At 43.3% G+C, this 20083-nt stretch overlaps 1 protein-coding gene across 1 annotated transcript in view; it reads right to left on the bottom strand.

Annotated features, from left to right (window-relative positions):
• The window catches only part of Rxfp1 (relaxin family peptide receptor 1), an 83037-nt gene extending 65765 nt beyond the window's left edge, over positions 1-17272 (bottom strand). Inside the window, exon 1 of the mRNA XM_041659573.1 lies at positions 17162-17272. Coding sequence (XP_041515507.1) covers positions 17162-17210 — 49 coding nt within the window. The 5' untranslated portion in view covers positions 17211-17272. The remainder of the gene's footprint in view (positions 1-17161) is intronic.
• Between the last annotated feature and the right edge of the window lie 2811 nt (positions 17273-20083).

Genomic DNA, 20083 nt, shown 5'->3' with positions numbered 1-20083 from the left:
AAATCCTAGGATGTTAAGAACCGGTTTTTGAGGGTGTAGGATAAACAATTTGTAGTTGTGAGATGTTCTACACATTAGTCAGGGCTCACCATTCTGCATAAAAAACACATGGATGACACATTTTCCAGCGCACAATAGCTGAGGTTTCTCCATGTTGTGTTTATGTATTTCTTTTTTAATTAACATAGTTTTATTGATGCTTTTGTGAGTTTCTTATCGTGTACCCCAGCCTCATTCATATTCCAGTCCCTGCACGTCTGTCCTCCACCCTTGCACCCTTCCCCCAGACCCAGACACTTCATTCCTTTGTCTTTGTTATCTCGTCATCATATATTCATTTGTCATGGAGCCTTGGGAACTGTGGCATGTCACACAGTCTTGAGCAAGCTTGCAAAGGTTCCTTGCAATGAGTTGTTGGTCAGGTTCAAGGCCTCTGACTTCTGGTACACCATGGGTATTGAATCCCTATGAAAACTTCTCTCAAACATCCTGCTGTTGGGAGTCATCAAGATTCTTTGGCTATAGTTGGGCAACTTCCTTCATAAGCTCCTGCAGTTCACAGGTGGGGTGGATAATGAGTAGGGCCAACTCCAAAGTCCTGGATGTCGGCCTGGGTAGTAGCTGAGTTGGTCAGTCCAGGCCTCCACCTATCTCAACACTGGAGTTACAGACAGTTACAACTCCAACATGCAGCTGCCATGTGGGTTCTGGAACCCAGACAGATGTCCCCTGCAAGCTCAACAAATTTCCTTAACTCCAAGCTGTCTCTGCAACCCCTGAACAGATTCTTTTTTTAAAAAAAAAAAAATTCTTTCTTTCTTTCTTTATTTATTTATTTATTATGTATACAATGTTCTGTCTGTGTGTATGCCTACAGGCCAGAAGAGGGCACCAGACTCCATTACAAATGGTTGTGAGCCACCATGTGGTTGCTGGGAATTGAACTCAGGACCTTCAGGAAGAGCAGGCAATGCTCTTAACCGCTGAGCCATCTCTCCAGCCCCCTCTGAAAAGATTCTTAAACACTTTTTATTTTTAGATATAGGGTTCACTAACTCCTAGGCACCTAGTGTGGTTAAGTGAACGATATGGAATCTGAAGCAGCTACTCGCTGCTGCCTTGGCTGACATCCAAGTTCAGATGTTCATTACCTCTGCACGTCCACCTGTCTTTACTTCCAGGTTAGTTATATGGTAACTAATAGCTGTGCTAAAATCATTTTTCATGGACTCTGTCAAATATCCCATCAAACACCAGTCCATAAAGTTCTAGGCACTCTGTGTCAAACATGTGTTGTCACAGTGTTTTATGTGGAGGGAATGGGCAACTTCCCTACTGCATAGAGATCATTGGCATCTTCCATCATGTCTTATAAGTGTCTATCGGGAACCAGCCAATATTTACACTCCTTGGTGATTGCCCCGTCACGGACAGGCCTGCTAGCAAGCACTTAATTGATGTTGCTGGATGTATGACTTCCCCTCTCTGTCCATGCTGCCACCTCATATTAAGAGTAAAGCTTGTGATGGACATGGTTGCCAAGTCCGGTCACTAAGTTAAGTAGTGAGGGAGGATTGATTTCCTCTGTCGTCAGTTGCACTTTGGTAAAGCCGTTGCCAGCAGACCTTGCTTTGTGTGGCTGGTTGCTGGATGCCCATCTATATCCAGCTCTCAAGATTGTTAGGTGGGTTAGATACACACCTGGGGCAGGGAAGAGGCAAGCGTGATCAGGGAGAGAAGAGCTAGATTCCTACATACGCCCCCCCCTTTTTTTTTAACTGAAAATGATTGACCGTTTTGAGTCATTTTATATCCCCTTATTTTCTAGGGGGTAAGCAATTCTCTTCCTCGTTTTTCATCTGGTTTTCAAGTGCTAGAGAACGTTTGTGTATGATTGTACACAAACAGTGTGTAAACTCCTCATCTCTACGGTGTCCCGTGTGTGGATAACCAGGCTGGCTGACTGAGCAGTAGCTGTCCCCTACTTGGCCTTCTGACTTCTTCTCAGTCTCTTGCCAGCCTGGTCATCATACACCACCTAGAATATTCTTCAAGAAACGAGATTACAAAGTGTTCTCCCTCCAGAATTCCTCTGGGACCTCACAGTCCCTAGAGTAACATTCAACCTTTTCACTTTTCCTCTCAGATCGTCTATGAATAGGTCACAGCTGTGCCCTGGCTGACTTCTCAACGCTAGCCTTGCTGTGTTCTCAGCTTCTCCAGGTCTTTGAGTGAGCCAGTCTATCTTTCTAGATATTTGGATTATTGTTGTTCAGGTCTCTACAAGGCAAGGGGTTCTTCTCGTAAGTAACACTGCCTTAGAAAGACTGTTTATGTCTACCAAAACATTGCCCTGATCTGGAGGGAAGCATGCTGGGCTTGGTTAGTACTTGGATGGGAGATGCTGTTTAGGATTGTCCCAGCTAACCTTCCCCCGCATTCTTTGCTCGTTACTATCCTAGCCCATGTGTTTATTTTCTTCAGAACATATTGAGAAATTTATTAGCGTGATGAATAGTTTTGATTTTTGGCTCAATAAAACATAGATAAAACTGGGAAGGGAGTCTAAATGAGGAGTTCTCTAGATTAGGCTGACTCATGGCCATGCATGGGAGGAATTTTCTTTCTTAAAACTTAATGTTTTCGAGAATTTCTGTATTGACATCATATCCACCCCACCTTTTCCCCTCTTCAAATTCTCCTTTGTCCTTCCACTCACGTTTAAGACCTCTTCTGTAATCATTATTGTTACACTGGGTGAACTGAGGTGGGAAGGCCCATACTGAAGATGTGCAATCCTATTTCATGGGCTTGGCCCTGTGCTGAATGAACGGAAGAGAGAGAGCTGAGCATGAAGTCACTAATTCGCTGGTCTGTTTTTGGCTGTGTTTGTCATGTGACAGCTGCTTCCTGCTCTTTTGACTTTCATGCATTTGTAGCCTGGAACTCTGAGCCAAGGAGACCCTCCCTTTCTTCTCCTGGAAATCACTTTTACCAGGGTGTCTTATCACAGTCATAGGAAACGAGACTCAGACAATGAGCTTGTCTTCTGTCGAGTGCCAGAATGAAATTCCTATAGGTGAAGGGTCTTTTCAGTGTTGCCCCCCAGTGATTGTTTATGACTTTTACTGGTCCTAGGTATACTGTGCTAAGCACACAGAGTAGAAGGAAAGAGGCTACGAACGATGACTAGGTCTGTAGTTACCGCATTTAGGACAGAACTCAAAGTCATGACGCTGTGAAGCTATCTTTAATATGCGCAGAAAGTGGACCTTTTCTCCAGCCTCTACCACTCGATGTCTGCCAACACCCCTGATGTTTGAGATTGGTGTAGTCAGTCAAGAGTCCCCGTTTCTTGTTTCCTCAGAGTATGCTGCTCCTCATCAGCCTCTCGGAAACTCTAGGGTCCACAGCTTCTGTCTGTCAACAATTAGACTAAGGAAACTTAACATTTTTGATTTTTGGTTTTTTTTTTTTTTTTTTTTTTAGAAGGTGGTGAAGGAAAGTAAGGCAAGAAAGAGATTAAGAAATAGGATGCTTTAAATCATGGCTAGCTGTTCAGTAAAGCCACCTGTGGGGCTAGCACTGATTCCTCACAACGCCCTTGTCACCAAACAATGGTTAAAAACCTCAGCGTGATTGCACGTAGACTTTAGAGTGTACATTGTACATTCTAAACTAGAAGTCAGCTTTCCCAGAGGAGCTCAATCCCGATCATTGGAACAGTGCTTGTGGTGGTTATGAGATGTCCCCTCTCTAAGCGATATACCTCTGAATACTTGATCCCTGCTTGGTAGCTGTTTGGGGTAGATTCAGATGTGTGGCCTTGCTGGAGAAAACGTGTGACTGTGGGCGGGTATGGTGGTTTGAAAGAGAATGGACGCCATAGGGTCATATATTTGAATAGTTGGACCCCAGTTGGTGGAACTGTTTGGGAAGGATTAGGGGGGCTTGGCCTTGTTGGAGGAGGTTTTGTGGGCCTTTAGGTTTCAGAAGCCCATGTCATTTCCAGTTAGATTGTGTGTGCTCTCTTCCTCTCCCTTTAGCCCCACTCCCCCCACCTCAGCTTGTGAGGAAGGACGTAAGCTCTCAGCTAGTGCTCCAGCGCCATGTCTGCTCACCCTCTGCCATGTTCCTGGTTAGGATGGCCATGGACTCATTTTCTAGAACTGTAAACCCAAACAAACTCTTTCTTCTCTATGTTGCCTTGGTCACAGTATCTCACAGTAATAGGAAAGTAACTGAGACAGTGGGCTCCGAGGTATCCAAGGACTCTGGCCATTCCCAGTTAGTGCTCTCAGTTTCCTGCTGGCTGGATGAGAGGCGAGCTCTCAACTCATGCTCCGTCTGCCTGCCATCTGCTGTGCTCACTCCGCCATCATGGACTCTAATCCCCTGGAAGGTCACGGCATATTAACACAGAAAAAGAAAAGTAGCTGTGACAGTGTTCACTGTTTATAACAGACGGTCAAATGGTGTAGCCCACGTTTAAGAAATTCCTGTAGCCAGCCAGCATGAATTTGATTGAGTTCACTGATTTTGAAATTGCAGAACACATTTGATTTCCTGGCAAGTGTCGTTTTGAGATCCTGCCCACACTTTTCAAATGTGTCTTCAGTTTATATCAGCAAGAAATTTACCAACTAGGAGAGCCCGACTTAGTGCAGCTGTAGGTGAGTGCCTAATCTTCGTAAGTATATTGAAGTGGTATAGATTTTTCCTTATGAATCTGTATTTTTGTCTACTCACACAGAAGCAATTGCAATGCTTTATAATGTATCTGCAAAAGGTCCCTTTCAGGGATCTTTTAGCTACATTATTGTTTGCAAAAATGAGTGGATATATTCTCTCCTATTTTAAGGATTTTTTCCCCAAACTAATCAGTTAGTATAACTACAGTTATGCAGTTTTTATGGAAATTAAAAACTGTGCTGAGAGAGTGGGGGGATTCCTGGTCCAGAGTGAAGAGTGCAGCTGCAGGTTCAGGCCTGTTGCATTCTGCTCTTACAGATTCTTTCTCCTATAAAGAAAAACCCATCCCCCATGCCCCCCCCCAAAGAAAACTCCAGGTGAACTACAGACAGGCACATAAACCTGTGCACAGACTTACCCTGAGTGGTGCCATTATTCAAAATATTAATAAAGTACAGTAAAAACTATTTTCTTATAGATGCCACACTTTGGTCCTGTGAGCTAAGTAGCTGAAATTATTTGCACATATGATGCTTTCTACTGTTGTGACGTCACAGGTGAGGAAAGATGCTTTTGTTCACAAATGCTTTCTCAATACCAGCTCCTCACTGTAGAGAACCCACTGATTAAAGAGTATATAACATACTTACAGAGACTGCCTGTTGGGCTGGAGAGATGGCTCAGAGGTTAAGAGCATTGCCTGCCCTTCGAAAGGTCCTGAGTTCAATTCCCAGCAACCACGTGGTGGCTCACAGAGACTGCCTGCCTTTTTACTCACATGATTGTGTCATATCATTGCGTGCCTTTATTTGGGGTCTACTATTGAATTAGCCATCGCTGACAATGCTTTCTCCAATGCTTTTATCTCTTGCCTTATTCTCGAACTTTATCTAATCTTATTCTGTTTTATTTTGTCATGTTTGGTTGTCATTTCTTAGACACTTGCTCTTTTCTAATGAGAGACATAAAGGGAGTGGATCCAGAGGGGAGGAGAGGTGGAGGAGGAACTGGGAGGAATAGTGGGAAGGGAAACTATAGTCACGATGTAGTATATAAGAAAGGAACCTATTTTCAATTAAAAATATACTATGTAATGTGCTCCACATGGATTCTGGGTGTTTTATATATGTGTGTCAGGGAGAAAATACATTAAAAACATAAAGGCGTCCTTCAAAACCTTGAACACCAGCAACTGAATCGGTTGGTCATGGCCTCTTCCTTTCTGACGACTCCCTGCAACAGCCACGCCTCTTTGAGGAATTCTTCCAGCGTCTCCCATTCTAGCCCGTTTCCTTTTAAATATCAGGAGCTGCTTCCTCAGGCACTCATTGCCTTCCACCACTTTGTGATGAATTCGTTGAGTGCAGTCTAAGTTGCGAAGTGTGGCAACCAAAGGCAACCAACTTCATGACCCGGTTGCCACCGCGCTCTCCCGCTTTCTTCAAGTGTTTGCTTCAGCCTTTTGTAAACCACTGAACTTCTTGTCATCTCCCACATCTGCCATGCCCCTCCCTGTCCTGGACCCTCAACTACGCCATACCACTGCTGTTTGTGTGGTGTCTTTCTCCTTCTGGGGATGTAATCCCTGGTAGATCTAAACGAACTGCGGATTACTGGATCAGCGTGCTCATCCGTGTGTGGGAACATGAATAACTGCCCAAATAACAGACCACGCACAAGCTGTGTAATATGCCTTTGGTGTTGGCATGCTCAGCAGAAATGCTTGACTTGGGAATTAGATAAACCCGAGTTTAACCCTGAGTATTTGTGGGCCTGTGACCTGGGTCAGTTCGCAAATCTCTCTGAAGCTGAGCCTTGCGTTTGGAGAGACAATGCTATATGTACCCCCCTTTATGGTTTAAGTAGACATTACTGAGTCATTTAACTAGAACTTCAATGATGTACCTGACTACTACAACTTAAGTAAGGTCAATAATTCATACCAACAACCAAAGCGCAGTGACTTTGTTCGAGCACGTCTGTGTATTTAAGTACACGGACTAAAGAATATTAAAACTCATATTAAAAGTTTGCCATGATTTCCTCTGGCGTAAATGTTAAAGTAGAATACATTCCGCAGTGACTAATCAGACAGCTCAGCTTCCAAGCAGAGATTACTGTATTATATCATTCTTTGCTCCTTCTAATTATGGATTACACATCATATGGCTTTAGGGACTTCCTTGGAAATTTTTTTTTGTATAATAAAGCTCATAACACCAGTCATTAGGAATTTTCCATATTTAGAGCAACATTTCTGTGTTCGGCTATTTTATTTTATAATACTATCAATAGTGTTGCTAGGAAAAAGGGAAAAGCATATTATGAAATGCATACACTATTTTCTTTATGGTTTGAATATGACATGTCCTTTTCCTGGGTTTGTGGTTTTATGGTTTAGTCCTTGGGTGTCGCTACTATTTGGGGAGGCTGTGGAAATGTTGGGAGTCAGGACTGGAGGAAGCATGTCACAGGACTGAAACCTACACTGGTTCCCTCTCTTCTTGTCTCTGCCTGCTGTTTAAAAGGATGCCTTGAAGCAACTCTGACTCCCAGTCCCACGCCACTGTGTTCTGCCCAAGCCCAGGCAAGCAAGCACCTGGGGCGGAAACACCTGAATCTGCGAGCCAATTAAATCATGCCTCCTTCCTACTCTTCCAGGTATTTTAGTCCCAGCAACACAAAAATACCTGCCTCAGAAACCAGGATAAGGGATTAAAAATAAAATTTACATGCAGTGTAGGTACATGTAAGCAAAGGTAAAGCAACAGGAACTAGTTTGGTCAACTGTGGTAGTTTGAATAAGAACGGTCCCCATATGCTCATGTATTTGAATGCTCGGTCCCCACTTAGGGGAACTGTTTGGGATGAAGTAGTAGATGTGGCCTTGTTGGAGGGTGTTCTTTGAGGTTTCAAAAGTTCGTACCATTCCTAGATAACTCTCTCTCTCTCTCTGCCTTGAACTTGTGGACCAAGGTATAAGCTCTCAGCTCCTTCTCCAACATCAGCCATACCCGCCTGCCTGCTACCATGCTCCCTGCCACAACGGCTACAGGCTCTAAAGCCCTGGAGCTATGAGACCCAGTTCGGTCCGATGAGTCGCCCTGGGCATCACATCTCTTCACAGCAGCAGAAAGGTAACTATGACAACAACAAAAAAGAAAAACGTGGAGGAATGACATCTAAAGTGAGGTAGGACTGTGAGTCAAAATATTTGAGTTTGATTTAAACACATTTTTATTTCCCAGTAGGGGTGCTTCTCTGCGAAAGGAATAAACACACACCACCGGGAAAGTTTCGAAGATCTGGACTCTCTGGTACCATCTCGTGGGATGACAGCTAGCATGTGCACTCACTGGTGTCCACTGGTCACTGCTAGGTCAGAGGTAAAACTCTGATGCTGTAAACCGACAAGTCTTGAGTTCATATTTCACCTGGGTTTTCACTACAGCTGGATTTCAAAGTACTATGGCTTTATGGTTATGACTCCTACTGTCAAATGTTCTCTGATTTTATGATCTACGAGATTTTTTTTCTCACTTGTTCAGAACAGAACTGAGTAGCTATGATAAGGCGAACATTGTGTACCCCATCTCAGAGGTAGTGACAAACCATGCTGGCGTAGGACATGGAGTAACAGTTGCTCCGAGATCACCTCCAGCCTGTATTCCTTGCTCTAATGCCTGTCCTGGCGCTAGGTCCTAAGCTGCCATGAAGCCTTCTTTATACCTCAGAGCTTTCGCCATGCCTACAAGACATCCAAAATACCATTTATTTTTACTTAATACCACCATTCATCATTCTCTTTCCTTCCCTCCATAATTCACATTCTTGCTGGAGTCCAGTTTTCTTCATGAATACCATACTGTTCATCCATCCGTTCTCACCTCTTCAGGCATGTATTGTGACTGCGTTAAAACTAAATTGTTGAGGGCTGGAGAGATGGCTCAGTGGTTAAGAGCATTGCCTGCTCTTCCAAAGGTCATGAGTTCAATTCCCAGCAACCACATGGTGGCTCACAACCATCTGTAATGAGATTTAGTGCCCTCTTCTGGCCTGCGGACACACACACACACACACACAGAATATTGTATACATAATAAATAAATAAATATTTTTTTTTTAAAAAAAAAACTAAATTGTTGAGCGGATGAAATGATGATGCTCTGGCTGGCCTTGGTGTTTCTGTTCACACTTTAGTAAACCAAGTTTGTGTCTATTTCAATTTGTCTATTATTGATTATGAAGTCTTTAAGGGAACCTGAGACTGTGTTTTTTACATTTTGGCGTGTGAAGGGCTTCTGGCTTGCTGGATAGTGAGAATAATTTTGGACCTGCACAGGAGCTGGAAAGCAGGTGTCCAAGAGTAACTCAGACGAATCATATGCATCTCTCCCCATTAAAGTGGATTTGCTGGACAAATGCTACTGCATTGCTTCTGGCCAGGGCTGGGGTGAATTCAACTGTCCAGAATGTTGCTGAAACACTCAGAAACTAAAATCCATCTCTTCTCAAAGGACTTAAACTCTGCTGTCAGCTTACAGGGTCAAGGTAAGACAGTCAGAAGAGCAAAAACAAAAATCTAAATTTAATTGCGCTAACTGGCCATTTCTCTGGGTCTCCTCCCTCCCAGGGTCTTATACAAAGAAGGTGGTCGGCAGAGGCTAGGAGAAGCCGGCGGGAAGTGCGTCTGATAGTGTCGTCATTTTAGGTTTGAGATGTGTGAAAAGATAGAAAGATTTATAAACCACGAGGCCGTTTGCAATTTCCAACCAATTAGCGACAAGTGAGAAAGTAAAAATGGTCAATCTTCTGGACCATTCAAAATGCTCCAGGCATGTCCAGCCCACCTTGGGATAACACATTAAAGCATCAGCAACAACAAAGCCCCAACAAATAAAACAGCAGCAAGGATGAGAAGACGATGTGAAAGAAAGACAGGAACCAGGAGTTGTGAGGGATGTGGGGACGGAGACTCGAGCTCAGTCCCTGAAGCTGGTGCCTGATGTCCCCAGAACTTGATCAGCTGCTTTTATTAACATGTTGGAAATATGTGACCTCAATAAAAGTGGAAATCACTATAGGACTGCTTATTTGATTTCTCTCAGTAGATCAAGATACATACATTTTTATTAAGGTCTGTAAGTTCATATTCATTTTTATTCCATAATATTTTAATTTCAACCCTATGAAGTCATATTTATCTGTTTAAATGGACGTGGCTAAGGAAAACTGTAGGATAATAGTTTCCATATGTTTGGGAAAGATGTTGGAACCAGTTTATTCAATAACTGAAAACTTCAGCTCCAGAGCCTATGAATCTAGATAACAACAAAATAAGTCTGTGTGTATTTGTGTGGTTGTGTGTGTGTGTGTGTTGTTGTTGTTGTCGCTTTTGTAAGGATGCCTCACACAACTCCTCTGTGGAAGTTTCTATTCATGAGGAGGAAGTGCTTGGGAGAAGAGGTGAGGAGGATTTGGTATCAAGAATGGAGAACTGTGGGTACTATGTTAGGAGCCACGGAGAGACTAAGGAAAGGAGACAAGATAGAAGGGAGAAACGAACACGAAGGGAACAGGAGGACATGTCTGATCCTCTCAACGCACACATCTGGGCTCCTGGCAGTGGGAAAGGAAACGTACGAGCACATGTGACAGCCAGTTATTTCGGCACAGGGGAGAAGAGGGGCAGACCAGAGCACACAGCAGGATCAAACCCAAGGAGGTTAGAAGGGGGCTAGAGATAACGGGCTGGGTTTTGACATGCCCATTTCATTCCAAGACCTGAATCCAACATACAATGACAGTCTTGCCCTGTGTGGTGAATGAGAGATGAGATGTGTCATTCCAAGACCTGAATCCAACATACAATGACAGTCTTGCCCTGTGTGGTGAATGAGAGATCAGATGTGTCATTCCAAGACCTGAATCCAACATACAATGACAGTCTTGCCCTGTGTGGTGAATGAGAGATCAGATGTGTCATTCCAAGACCTGAATCCAACATACAATGACAGTCTTGCCCTGTGTGGTGAATGAGAGATCAGATGTGTCATTCCAAGACCTGAATCCAACATACAATGACAGTCTTGCCCTGTGTGATGAATGAGAGATCAGATGAGTCATAACAGACAACAGACTACCAATGTAGGCTCAACACGGCAGCAAGCCATGGCTTGTTAGAGCCTGAGGTAGTTTTCCCTGACAATGAGGGCTCACTGCTTGCTCCCACAAGCACCTTTTACTCCACAAATAAAATAAGACACATTGCTCTAGAAACTGGACTGGGAAAGGAACAATAGGACCGGTGTAGGTAGCGTGATGCTGTGTCTCAGCAGTGTTTCTCTTGTCCTAACTCTATGGCACCAGAACAGTGGGAAGGCAGGGAGGTGGCATTCTTTCTGCAGGGAGGAAGAAGCAGGGAGAGGTGGGAAACACAGGTGTTCAGTGCCTACACTCCCAGAGAAATCGGGGGGAAAAAAATAGAAAGTGACTTGGTACCTGGGGGCACTGGAGAACAGAGATTGCCATCTCCGACAGAGGGCCTGGCAGCGAACAGCGCTGGAGACATGGGATCAGAACCTTTCTATCTGGTTCTGAGAAAGACCGGAAGCGTCTGTTTACCAAGCAGGTGCAGGAAAAGTGGCTACTGGGTAGCATATGGTCTAAGTCACACATTTGAGACCAGCATTTCGGGGGATACTAAATTTAAGAGCTTCAGTCTAGATTACTTCTATGTTTAGGCGATAATCTGCCCTTCTGTTACTTCCTGTCCTTTATCACCTACGAGTGCAACTGGAGAGCTGTGGTTAGAAGGGAGCCCAGATCATGCAGAGAAAAGGAAAAGCCGTAACGTCTTCCCGTGTCAGAGACGTGGGTGTCATCTTCCGAAACTTCAGGTTTCCTTCCAACTCAAAGGAGCTTTACTTGTGTAAAGCCGAAATGTCTTTTAAAAATACTTATGGAGTTGCCTAAAGTAATAGCAACTCACTTGAGCTTCAGACTCCAGGCAGCAAAAAAAAAAAAAAGAGGAAAAAAAAGAAACTTCATATTATTTCTCCATAGGTGAATTAGGTAAGAGCCAAGGGGAAAAGATGCTTAGAAGACCTCTATATAATTAAATGTTACAGTCATCAAAATTGCTCAGGATTCCATGGCCTCTGAGCGCAAGTGCCTATGGGTCCTCTAACAAAAACATCAGATTACTTAAAATGTCAACTACCTTTTTTAAAAAATAGCAAATTTCACCGTTGAAGAATTTGCCAGAACCGCTGCTGCTCCCTTTTGTAGTTAATCATGAGGGTGACATTTGGGCTTTCACTGGGCACCTTGACTAAAGGTAGACCTGGAGCTGACTTGGGGAAGAGGCTGAGGCTGGGGGTCTACAGTGAATGAACGCTCTTGTTCCTGAGACAGTCCTGGAAGAATCACATGGAAAGACAGGCAGAAAGGGAAGACACCACAGCCAGAGACAGGGGTGCCACGTGACCCAGAACAGCCAGTGAAAGCTCTGAGAGAGAGCCCTCTTCTCCATGAGGAACACTCAGAAAATTTTTGATTATTTCCAAAAGATATACTCATTATAATAGAAGATTGAAGTCATGAGAGACCCCAGTTAATTCAGGTAAATATTGAATCAATTATAAAATGAAGGCCAAGTAGCAATGAACCTGACACTGTAGAACATAACGATTTAACAAGAAAAACCATTTCCTAACACAAATTACAGGAGCGTTTACTCTGTACGGTCCTCTTCTTGTTACTTAATTTTTTGTTTGTTTGTTCGTTTATGGGGTTGGAGATGAAAACCTGAATCTGAAGTCTTCCTAACTTCCTGTTGCTTCAGCAAAGACGGAAAGGGGTCTTGGTGTCAGGGGTGGACTCCGGGTGTTCTGACTGGACCAATGTCTGGCTGTAGAACTGAACAGTGCTGGGTGACTCTGGATCTCTCTCCATTAGGTAAGAGAAGGTGCTTCCGGGGCAGCAGAGCTAGCAAGGGGGAACATAGCCATGGAGGAGGGAGGAGGGAGTTGACACAGGAACTAAGCTGATATTTAGTGGCATTTGCTACATGGTTGGAAACAAAAGTGTTATCTGTAGATAAAAGTAGCTCACATCTGTACCCCAATCCTCTGATTGTTGGTATGTGTTAACTGGTACATGGAGCCTCACCCGTCCAAAAGAAGACGTGCCTGAACACCGAGGGCGGAGGAGTTCCACTGGCTGTCCTCGCCCTGTCTGGTAGAACACCTGTATTTCTGGTTTTGAGACCTGGGGTTGCTCAGATTCTGAAGTGGGTGCTATGTAATTTGAAAGCAAGTGAGCTCAATCAGGGTGTCTTCCCAGTACTTTTAAGTTCTAAGATACTATAATTTTAGAAATATTGGGACAAAATTATGCTTTACTGGCAGGGCGTTGTTTACAGACTTGGATGCAAATCTCTTTTGCAACACTTTTTGGAAAGTGAATCCAAGGAGTGCTACAGAGCAGTCCTTGTTTTCCACATTAAGGTAGGAACATCTCCTAAGTCATGGGGGAACATGAGACATTTGTGAACATTTGACGTGGTTCCTGGTTCTTGGAAAGCTCACAGTAAATGGGAAATATAAAAACAATCACTATAAAGTTTGAAAATAAGTTGTTTAAATGCTAACAACTTTTTTCCTAAATGAAAAAGATCAAGCTTAACTGAAGCACCCACCTCCAGGCACTTCAGTTGAACAAGTTTGTTCTGAGGTTTGAAATTATGCTGGATGCCTATTTGCTTCACAAACGTAGTTTGTTTCCTTCTGTTCTGGTGGTAATGCATTTAAATAGATTTATTAATTGTTTATCTGCTTGAAACTTAAAAATGTGAGTCCAAATTCAGAGGAAGAATAGCACAAAATTGTAGCGACCTCTACAGACTTGATTAGGAACACTAGAAAACCTATAGACTGTGCATTGGTAAACTTATTCTCCCGTGTTTGGACATGGATAAGTATATCAGTCAGTGTGGTAATACATTTACATAGATTTATTAATTCCTTGTCTGCTTGAAACTTAAAAATGTGAGTCCAAATTCAGAGTAAGAATAGCACAAAATTGTAGCAACCTTTACAGACTTGACTAAAAACACTAGATATCCCATAGTTTGTGCATTGGTGAACTTATCCATTTGGACATGGATAAGTATGTCAGTGTGGGTCTTTTTAAATGTCTTCATCAAGTTTATGGGCATTCATGGGATGTCTGTCTTTGCCTTTCTTCTCTTCTTAGGGAGTTGCTAAGAAGTTACACTGGTATAGGCTCCAGGGCCAACGTCAGACAGTCTGCTAGGTCTCCTTGGGGTTCTGTAGCTGAAGCCCTCAACATCTGGGCTAGTCCTTTAGAAATTCTAAAGTGGCCGGGTGGTGGTGGCACATACCTTTAACCCCAGCACTCTGGAGACAGCCAGAGTAACAAGGAGAAACCCTGTCTCGAAGAAGAAGAAGAAGAAGAAGAAGAAGAAGAAGAAGAAGAAGAAGAAGAAGAAGAGGAGGAGGAGGAGGAGGAGGAGGAGGAGGAGGAGGAGGAGGAGGAGAAGGGGGAGGAGGAGGAGGAGAAAAAAAAGAAGAGGAAGAGGAATTCTAAAAATGGTTCAGGCTTGTTTCAAAGCCCCCTGCTTTCTTCTATCTTGTTTCTGCCTCCTTAAAGTATCATGTACAATGACTATTTTGCTTGATGATATTGTTTAATACTTAAAATATCTCTGATAAGGATTTATGATAAAACACATTCTGAGAATTTTTTTTTTTAAATTTGTAATTTCGAAGTAACTGTAGACTCACAAGAACTTAAAACATGTCACAGTGTGATCCCACGTGCCCTTTGCTCAGCTTCCTTTGATGTCACAGTCTCACATAGCTAAAGCAGCATCACACTACAGATTAACTTTGGTTTATTCCGATTCATAGAGCATGGGCAGAGGACTGAATGATAAAAGCCTGGCTTTCCTGAGCCCAGCTTGGCAGCTGTGTGTGTCACCGAGCAGCACTGGGTTAACATGCTGCCAACTTCGGCAAGGCTGAAGTTTTAGTGACACTTTATCTCATTGCTTATTAAAGCATCTGGCATTCAGATGGGCTTTTTCATTAAACGTGGCCAAGAGCTCTTTCCATCTATAGGAAATTTTGCTGTTTTCAAGGCCCAATTATCTGTGCCACCCCTGCTGTGGACAATCATTGTCCAGAAGGAAGAGCACGAACCCAAATCACTCAACTCTTGGCATTATTAGTGTGAGTCTTGTGACAAGGCACGAAATGTCCCTGGGTCTTACTGAATTGTTTCTACATAATTGTTATTGTGAAGACTTAATTTTTTTTTTCTAGCAAAGGCTGAATACAACGGTCCTGGAAAGTAGATACCATGAAGTATTTGATTGCCATTTTACAAACTAAGGTTCAAAGATGGTAAATTAGTGACGAGAAGAGTAGAAGCCATACATGGCAGTGTAGCTGAACGTGTTAGGATGATCTCTCCCATGCTATCACATTCCCTTTCTGAAGCACCAGAGGACTGCATCAACACAACACAGCAGCTAACAAAGCCGAACCAAGCAAGCCCAGCAAGCAGAGTAAGCAATCCACAAGTCAACACAGCTGTGGAGGGTTAGGAGCCTGCCCTGATCTGCTACTCATGATCACCTTGCTCATGTCCTTTCTGTGTGCATAGAAAGTCCCCAGTTGGAGTTGAGTGATGGGCTACAATAAAGGTGGGCTGAGTTTATTGTGGGTACTAGTATAGGATTTCTCCCAAGGTCCCCCAATTATTCAGATAGCGCGTGCAGCCTAGAACCCCACCCCTCACCTCTGTATCACCATGGTTCCCTCATCCCCCATTCCCACATCCCCAAGGAATGTGGAGAATTTGGAGTTTGCGCCTGTGCAACAACTTACACTGTTTATTGTTTTTTAAACCTAAGAGAACTTAAATGTAAAAGGATAGAGGGTTCTGACATTGTCATCGTCTTTATCACTTTCAGTATTTTGCTCATAAAAATAATTTATTAACAAAAGAATGTTCACATGGGACATTTTAATAGCTTGGAATGTCTTTAGTACCACACCAGCTCAAATTCCTTTTTAGCCTGTCCTGAACACCTTTTATGTATCTGAAATTCTTCATCATAGAACACCTGTTCTAGGAGGATTTCTTTGGGTCTCTCAATCCATGCACTTCCTTCAAATGGAATAGAAAATGCTAAAATCGATATTTCATTTCAAGGGACTCCTGTTGCAAATATCAAAAGCTTGGGCACAGCTCGTGTGTGTGCGTGTGTGTGCACGTGTGTATGTATGTGGTGTGTGTGTGCGTGTGTGTGTGTGTGTGTAGCCCTGATCCATTAAGTAGTGGGTTCTAATTAGAGAGATCCAGTCTTTTGGTGATGAGAAGTTTGAGGTTTTCTTACTGCAGTTACATGTGGGAATGTCATAATTAAGACTGAGGCAGAGAAAAACAGGAGCAGAATACTCTCAGGGATTCCTAGACATTCTTCTGGTTTTGAAACCATCTCAAACTTTGACTATTTAGATTAGTTGTACTGTGGAGAAAAGGAGGAAAAAAATCATCAAAGTATACTATATGCTGTCAGAATTAAGAGATTTAAGATGGAAGGTTATCCTGAGAAATTAAGTAGAATATCTTAGTATAAACAAAACTTTTGTAGACTCTGAGAGACAGAAGAATATAAACACGCTTGTGTTTTAAATTTGGTGATGTTTACTCCCTCACAATCCTAAGGTATTAGGGGGACTCAGAAACTCTCATTCTGTACCAGGTTTGAATTATTCCATTGTTCGAACACACATAAGTGTTTTCTTAGCCCAGACGTGACAGTTTAATGAGAGATAATACATAACAGCCCTTTCCCTAGAATTTTAAAAAAGACCTATGGCTACATACACCAAGGAAAATTGCCATTCTATTACAAGCAAAATGACTTTTTACTTTCTTGGCTGTCCATGTTTTAAACTGCTTTTTCTTTCTCTTGTTTTCCTTTCAAGGACCCGTGCAAACCCTGGCAGAAGGGTTACATGGCTGCATCCCTGTGTGGATGCAAACCTCAGGGAGCACATTAAGGTGGCAACGCGCGACAACCACACAGAAATGAGCCAATATCAGAACTCCCTAGGACCTCTCAATGGACATGCGCCTTGCACAGAATCTACAGTCTTTTTCAATATTAAAAGACTACTTATCAATTTTAAAAGTTGCCTGATATTAATCATGGGCTTAAAACATGCCAATTTTGCTTAACTTTTGATTATGGCGGGATATTCTAGGACAAACATCAGAAATCTACTAAGCAGAACGACTCTAAAGTAAGACTGCAGTTTTATCAGAGCATGCATTTCAGCTTCAAAGCGTACGTGTAAGGAAGGAACATTTGCACTTGTGATTATTTCACAAAACACTAAGGCACATAAAATTAGATGCTGAGCATACTCACAATATTTTCCAATAATGAAGACGCAGAAGAAGAATGGACCAGATGTCATTTCCTTCTTTCTGAGCAACTGATTAATGAACGTAGATAAAATGTGGTCTTGGATACAATGAGTCGCGCACAGCTCACAGTGGTTGTGCTATTTCTGTCCGCTGTCTTAGCAGCTAGAAGGCAGTTCTCTCTCGCGCTCTCTCGTTGTCCCTCCCTCCCTCATTCCCTTCCTTCCTTTATCCCTCCACCCCTCCCTCTCTCTTCTCTTGATTCCCTTTTCTGAAAGTCTTAATATCTTTCCACACACACACACACACACACACACACACACACACACACACAGAGAGAGAGAGAGAGAGAGAGAGAGAGAGAGAGAGAGAGAGACACGCAGACAGCAAGGAAAGTTTCTGGGAGCACACAGGTCCATTTCCTCTAAACATCTTGTTTCTCTGCCTTGAAAAATCTCCACATACATATACGGACACTGACAGTCAAAGCTGTTAGAAGCAGACTGAGCTGAGGTAAACCCCAAGCAAAACATTATTTTCTTCTATGGATGCTCTTGTGGCACAACTGTATGTAGATCGGGAATTAAGGTGTGACTGCAGTGGCCTTTTAAGTTTATTTGGAAATCTGAGCAATAGATACAGCTCAGAGAAAAAAAATAGAAAAATCAAATATTTCAAACTGTGCATGTTGGTTTGACTATAGCCAGACCTTGATACGTTGTGACGGAACAGTGAAGTCCTCCTGGCTTCAGATTCTAGGGAGCCAGGCACTCTGGGGCTGGCAGCTATTATTCCAAGCTAGGTTTTCAGGAAGAGAGTACCAGTTCTGTAAGACAGCTCTGGGCTCTCCTCCGGGCACATGGGATGACTGGCACAGCCCCCAGTGCACAGGACCTAGTGCCCAGCAGGTAACTGCCAAATGGTGATCCTTCACATGACAGTATTTTAATACTGGCCTTCTGGTGAAAAAGAAAAGTATATAAATACAAGTAACATTTCCGTGGGCAGCATTTTGTCTTAGGCAGAGTCTACAATTCTTATATTTGACCTAGCACTGTATCTCTAGAATTAATGGTTATCCCGCTGACCACCAGGCTTTGAAGGGGGGGGGGATGAGGAAGCAGAGGAAGGAAATGTCCGCCAGGAGGGAGTGTGCACAGAATTCTTCGGGATCCCAAAATCTTGCAACCCAATAAGAAATATAATGAGTGGATAGTCGAACACACATGTTATATATATAAGTGTGTGTGTGTGTAGGGGTGGATACCAGCAGTCAAAGGTTTAAGCAGGAATGAGGGCATGGGACAAAACAATGTAGGGATAAGGGATGTGTTAACCAAATTAAGAGTATATAAAGAAGCCTTATGGAACACACTATGCTAGTTTGAACCGGACTCGCTGAACATAGCGGACAATGAGGACTACTGAGAACTCAAGAACAATGGCAATGGGTTTTTGATCCTACTGCACGTACTGGCTTTGTGGGAGCCTAGGCAGTTTGGATGCTCACCTTACTAGACCTGGATGGATGTGGGTGGTCTTTGGACTTCCCACAGGGCAGGGAACCCTGATTGCTCTTTGGGCTGACGAGGGAGGGGGACTTGATTGGGAGAGGGGGAGAGAAGTGGGAGGCAGTGGCGGGGAGGAGGCAGAAATCTTTAATAAATAAATAAATAAATAATGAAAGCTAATTAAAAATACAACCAAATATAACCGCAGTCCAGTGGTGGTGGCGGTGGCAGTGTACACCTTTAATACTGGCACTCAACTGGCAGAGGCAGGTAAATTTCTGACTTTGCGGAGAGAGCTCCAGGACATAGATCCTGCTGTTTAAAGAGAAGAGTTTAAACTGAGAAAAGCCACATGTATGAAAAATCTACATGGTTTTCCCATGGATTTTGAAAGAAATCTCAGTGTTACCCAAGGCACAGGTTATCTCCCTTTGAGTTGAGGTCAGTAAGGCCCAGAGGCACTCGAAAAGGAATAGGCTATTGCCATTGTTCCTGGTTTTCCACACTCAGTAGGTGGTGAGACACTTTGGCTGTAGGGCATAGAGAAACAAATCTTATAAAAACAACAGCTGTGCACACTGCTGGGGGAGAAAAGACCTCCCTGGTCCTACCCAGAGCTGAAACCTGCCTCGGCAACACTGACCTTCCAGACAAGATGCCTGGGCGATAACGGCAGGCTGTGAGTGGAATAACCACTCTCTTGATTCGTTTGAGGCCGGTTACACAGAAGGACATTCATGCACGGTACTGTAATCACAGTCAAAACTCATGGCTAGGGGAGTGGTGACTTTCTTTCTATGAAAGAAATGATTTCTACAGGGGAGAAAAGACAATTAAAATAACTTTTTGGCTACTATTTGGAAATAGACTTCACATACTTAAGTCAGTGAAATATATATTGTTTTCAGAGGCCGTTCTCTTCAGACATTGGAAAAAGGATGTAAAATGCCTCCCAATTGAGAATCATTGGATTTTTGTCAAACATGCTTGAATGATTTGGCTGGATACACGGTGCCACAGCCAGTGCATGGCGAAGCATCCTTCTGGTTTTCCACCCAGACTGGGCGCTGACTTAGGTTAAGAGAGCTATGCCCTCCCTTATCTTAGAGTTCCTCTTTGTAAAGCCCATTGGAGCACTGCCAGTAACAGCAAAGCTCTCTGTCTGAAAACCACTTCTTGCAGGGTGGTGGTGCACGCCTTGAATCCCAGCACTCTGGAGGCAGAGGCAGGTGGATCTTGTGAGTTTAAGGCCAGCCTGGTCTACAGAGCTAATTCCAGGACAGTCAAGGCCACACAGAGAAACCAAGTTTAGAGAAAAAAAATCAATGAAAGGAAAGAAAAAGAAAATTATTTCTTGTCACAAACCAGTGAGTCGAGCCAGAACAGCCTTCTTGCACAAGCACACTTACAGATCG

The sequence above is a fragment of the Microtus oregoni genome, unplaced genomic scaffold, assembly GCF_018167655.1.
Source record: "Microtus oregoni isolate MIOR12 unplaced genomic scaffold, Mior012 000010F_ref0000083, whole genome shotgun sequence".
Lineage (NCBI taxonomy): Eukaryota > Metazoa > Chordata > Mammalia > Rodentia > Cricetidae > Microtus > Microtus oregoni.
Note: the sequence above shows the minus strand (reverse complement) of the source record. Positions and strands in the feature narration are given on the sequence as shown.